This window comes from Verticillium dahliae, genomic scaffold, assembly GCF_000150675.1.
Source record: "Verticillium dahliae VdLs.17 supercont1.22 genomic scaffold, whole genome shotgun sequence".
NCBI lineage: Eukaryota > Fungi > Ascomycota > Sordariomycetes > Glomerellales > Plectosphaerellaceae > Verticillium > Verticillium dahliae.
This window is the reverse complement of record NW_009276918.1, coordinates 1,436-5,924: the sequence shown is the minus strand read 5'-3', so window position 1 is coordinate 5,924 and position 4,489 is coordinate 1,436. Positions and strand designations below refer to the sequence as shown.

The 4,489-nt window shown below is 56.5% G+C and overlaps 3 protein-coding genes across 3 annotated transcripts; 2 read left to right on the top strand and 1 right to left on the bottom strand.

Annotated features, from left to right (window-relative positions):
* Positions 1-42: 42 nt before the first annotated feature.
* VDAG_08691 (arabinan endo-1,5-alpha-L-arabinosidase A) lies at positions 43-228 on the top strand (the record flags this gene model as incomplete). Its single annotated transcript, XM_009651008.1, has 1 exon — positions 43-228. One exon carries the CDS (start codon positions 43-45, stop codon positions 226-228), a length of 186 nt encoding a protein of 61 aa, XP_009649303.1.
* A 1,167-nt stretch (positions 229-1,395) lies between these two features.
* VDAG_08690 (uncharacterized protein) lies at positions 1,396-2,419 on the bottom strand (the record flags this gene model as incomplete). The annotated part of the gene is made up of 2 exons (XM_009651007.1): positions 1,396-2,243; positions 2,299-2,419. The coding sequence occupies 2 exons, from the start codon at positions 2,417-2,419 to the stop codon at positions 1,396-1,398; spliced, it is 969 nt and encodes a 322-aa protein (XP_009649302.1).
* A 610-nt stretch (positions 2,420-3,029) lies between these two features.
* On the top strand, positions 3,030-4,108 carry VDAG_08689 (retinol dehydrogenase; the record flags this gene model as incomplete). The annotated part of the gene is made up of 2 exons (XM_009651006.1): positions 3,030-3,596; positions 3,674-4,108. The coding sequence occupies 2 exons, from the start codon at positions 3,030-3,032 to the stop codon at positions 4,106-4,108; spliced, it is 1,002 nt and encodes a 333-aa protein (XP_009649301.1).
* Between the last annotated feature and the right edge of the window lie 381 nt (positions 4,109-4,489).

Genomic DNA, 4,489 nt, shown 5'->3' with positions numbered 1-4,489 from the left:
TTCAGTATCACCGGCCCCTATGTCGACAAGGCTGGCAAGCAGATGATGCAGGGCGGTGGCACCCAGATGATGTCGAGCCACGGCACCACCCACGGCCCTGGACACAACGCTGTTTTAGCCGACGGCGACGGCGACGTCTTCTTGTACCACTACTACCGCAACGACGGCGTCGCGCAGATTGGTATCAACCGCCTGCGCTACACTAACGGCTGGCCCGTCGTCTTCTAGGCAATTGGCCAGGAGGCTGAAGGAATGGGGCATGACATTCCGTATATACTTCTCTTCTTCTCTCGGTGTCCTCTTTTGTTGGGGGCATGTACATTATTACATCTCCACGAATCTTTTGACGCGCGATCCACACATCGCATTAACTCAAGTGCCGATTGGCTGCCAAGCGGTGCGACAAAAATTCACCGGATAATGCAATGTGCATGCCGGACCTTGGCTAGTCAACCTTCGCCGCCTCGGGACCCTCCCCCCGCCGGGGGGCGACCTTCCTACTCGACGCCCGTGGAGTGTTCGCCGGCCACGGGTCAAGACCCGCGATGAACCTCAAGGCCCGGGCACGACACTTGATGGCCGTACATTGAGAGTGACATGTGCTCACACGTGCCGATGTCAAGGCGCCCTGAACGAGGATATGTTATGAAGGGCTATGCGCAGAGCTGCGCGCGACGGCAACATTGGAGCTCCAAGACTGGGACGGGACTCGGCTTTTTGATCCCACGTAGAAACCCTGAGGTGAGTACAACGTCGGAAAGATGCAGCGTGCGGTGACGGTCGTCGGCGGATGAGTAGCTGGGATGCCGGGCAGAGGCTGGGCAGAGGCCGGGCTGTATGGCAATGAAGAAGATAAGAGGCGCATGGCACCTTTCCTTTGCCCTTGAGCGCCCGCCGATACATCTCCTTCGCGTCGCCGTGCTTGCCCTGATCAGCCAGCACCAACCCGAGATCGTTGACGCTGGTAAACGTCGATGGATGATCGTGCCCAAACCCTGGCCCCATAGGCGAACCGCTTTCCTCAACATTCCCTCAACGGCTTTATACGACCCTATCATCCATCGGAAGCGCGACGACGTCCGCTGAGTATTGTTCTGTTTCATCGCCCAGGGCAAACTGCTAGCATAAACCCCTACCCATCCAGCCTACACATCCTTGGGATTGTACCAGGGTCGCAACACTACCTACCTACATACATACCTGTGGCCTATTCTTTAGCCCTAGCCCTATGCCGCCCGGCCTGTCCGGGTGGCCTACTTACTTATACTTATATACAAGAGGAGGCCTGACCTTATTATACCTTAAATTAAACTTAATATCACTCTGCCCTTAACTCGAAGTATATAAAAATAACCAGTGACATACTTTAGACCCCACCCTTCCCACCTCCTGCATTCATTCCGTCACCACAGAGAACCGCATTGCGCCATTGCCCCTGAACAGTCTCCATCGGTTACTGATCTCTATCAGCTGGGCCTCGCAGCCTTTGGCTGCCCACATCCACTTGGCCAGGAATTCCGGGGTGAGCTCCCAATTATTGATATCATGAGGCTCGCCCCATAAGACCAAGCCCTGATGTCCATCAGGGATCTGGTGTTGGAATCTCGACACCGTTTTTGGCTTGGGAATTTTGCTCCAGTGCTGGGCATCCTCGGATGGAACGACTTCTCCAATTTCTCCCACCAAGTCTCTGAGGAACTCCCCGTGGTCGAAGTAGGCCTCCCAGTGTATCAGGTTGTCTCGCAGCTGTCGAAATGGGACCATGTCGATCCAGCTCGAGTGGCCGCGCCCCAGCTGTAGCGGCGTAGGCATGAGGGCGTCCGGCACCCCCCGCTTGGATGGAAGAGGGGTAGGACCGTCGCAACATCGACCCCAATGGCCGACGGCAGTTTTGTTGGCCTTGAGTCCTAGAAGTACATTGAACTGCATGATGTGCATCAGGTGGTCGGCAGAGAGAGGGAATGGCACCATTGGCGCGGCAGTTGTGCTCCACCGCGACATGGCCCCGTTACTCGTTGACCGTAGCCGGCCGACAGTAGAGGTTGGGGCAGCTGGCGTCCGGCCGTCCTCACCTGGAATGGTATATGCTGGGAGCCGCAGGGCTGAATTCTCATCACTCTCAGGCTGTGATGATGAGGTTGTTTTGGCCGACGAGTTATGTCCCACCTCGTCGAGACGCCAGCGCTCGACGTGATACGGGCGAGCTTCCTGGCCCGTCGTCCCCTTGTTTTCGAGTCGCTTCCCTGCCACAGAGGATAAGCACCGGAGCCGTCTTCGCTTAAGTCCGGGGCAACTCACTGTAAGCCCGTTGCTTGTTCCGATTTCGAATTTTTCTGCGGAGCTCCTTGTGCTCAGCGTCCGTGGCTTTGTAATCCCTCAAATCCTCCGTATCTCCGAGACGGGGACAGAAGGGGGGCATTTCCATGTCTGGATGCCTGATGCGTATTCGCCCGTATTTCATCAGCATTCGACGGGGGTGGGCGAGCGAGCTTGCTGTCTGGGCCAAGATAGAAGTGCGTGTGAAGGAGAACGAAAGTTGGCATGAAATCGTCCCGAGATCCCCATGCGACGCGAGCACCCTTATTCTCGAGAATCCACCCCGCGGTCGGGCTATGCCGAAGCTGGCGCAATTGTACCCCCGGAAACTCGGCAAACTATGCCACATCGGGACATCTTGTTACCTGTCAGACCCACAGACCAAAGTCCGCTGGGGACCAATTTTGTTTCATCAGCTCCGGCGCAGATCATCTCGAGACTCAGGTGAAGTGTGAGGGCGCGAAGGCTTGCGAATAGGCGGCCTTGGCTTATAGAATACGGAGAGATTTCGTAATCAGGCCGAAAGGAGCAGCTTGTGAGGTGTGTCGTAGTTTGAAAGTCCTATAAAGTCTTGTGATCCCCGAGACAAATGCGCAAGAATTGTTTGCTCACCTCGTCTCACAAACTCTTACCCTCAAAGCTTCAATCGCCTGGAACCGAATTCTAAGACTCTGCTGAGCTCTAAATACATTTCTTTCCCTCCCTGTGCCATCATGTCTCGCTACGAAGCTGCTCATCTGAAGCCCGCCGGCCCCGGCGATGCTCGCCCCACAGCCCTCCAGATTATAGAGGATGAGGGTGCCACCGGAAAGCTCAAGGGCAAGATCATCGTCGTCACCGGCGTGTCCGCTGGTCTCGGCATCGAGACAGTCCGCGCCCTCGAGCGCACCGGCGCCTCATTCTACCTCCTCGCACGAGACCTGGCCAAGGCCGAAAAGGCTCTTGCCGACTTCTTCGATCCAGCCCGTATGGAGCTCGTGCAAATGGATCTCGGGTCACTTGCCTCTGTTCGCCAGGCCGCCAACACCATCTTGGCCAAGACGGGCAAGATTAACATTCTTGTGAACAACGCAGGGATCATGGCTGTTCCCGATCTTCGGTTCACTGAGGACGGCCACGAGTTGCAATTCGGGACAAACCATCTGGCTCACTTCCTTTTCTTCGAGCTGCTCAAGCCTGCCCTACTGGCCGGGGTGACCGACGACTTCCATTCGCGAGTCGTTAACGTGGCCTCGATGGGACACTTGATGGGGGGCATCAACGCCTCCGACAACTACGACGTAAGTGCATTCACCTCCTGATGTGCGGTGTCGGGCACAGCCATCGGATACCATCCGACAAACTGACTCTTCCACAGTACAAAAACGGCGGGTACACGCCCTACGCAGCTTACGCGCAGTCCAAGACAGCCAACATCTACATGGCCAGTGAGATTGAGCGGCGTTACGGGAGGCGCGGGCTGCACGCCACCAGCCTTCACCCAGGCGTCATCATGACCGAACTCGTCCGCTTCATGACGACCGAGCAGCTGGCAGAGTATGGAACTGAGGAGGAGCGTCTGAAGTTCAAGAGCCCCGAACAGGGCGCTGCGACTACGGTATGGGCGGCTATCGGCCAAGAGTGGGCCACCAAGGGAGGCAAGTACCTCCTTGACTGCTCCGTGGCCAAGGCGGCACCGGCGGATCTACAGGGTCTTGGGCCTTACTTTGTGGCCCATACCTACGACCCTGAGAACGAGGCTCGTCTTTGGAGGGACTCTTTGAAGCTTGTGGGATTGGAGGAGACTCAGTAGTAGTCACACGTACGTGTGGACGAGGCTGGGCGTAAAGTCCCATTACTACCCTAGACTGCCAGACAACAAGCCCAACATGGCTCTATGCGTACATGTAGATTCCTCTTTGTGCTCCCGAATGTAACAACTTGTTCCGCGTGGAGACGGACGGCGGCCTGGAGGAAGTTGTCGAAATGGCAATGCATAGCGCTTGGAGCACTGCGGTTTGCAACTATCAAGCTTCCCGCCTGATTGGCTGGTAGAATGCCAACGTGGCGGAGCTCCCTGTATTGGCCATAAATGTTGGTCCATCTTTCAGAGCACCCAGCTGCAGGGCGTATCGCCAGGCTGCCTGCAGTTGGTGCCAGAGCCATATAAAATGCCTCTCCGGCGTCAGAGGAT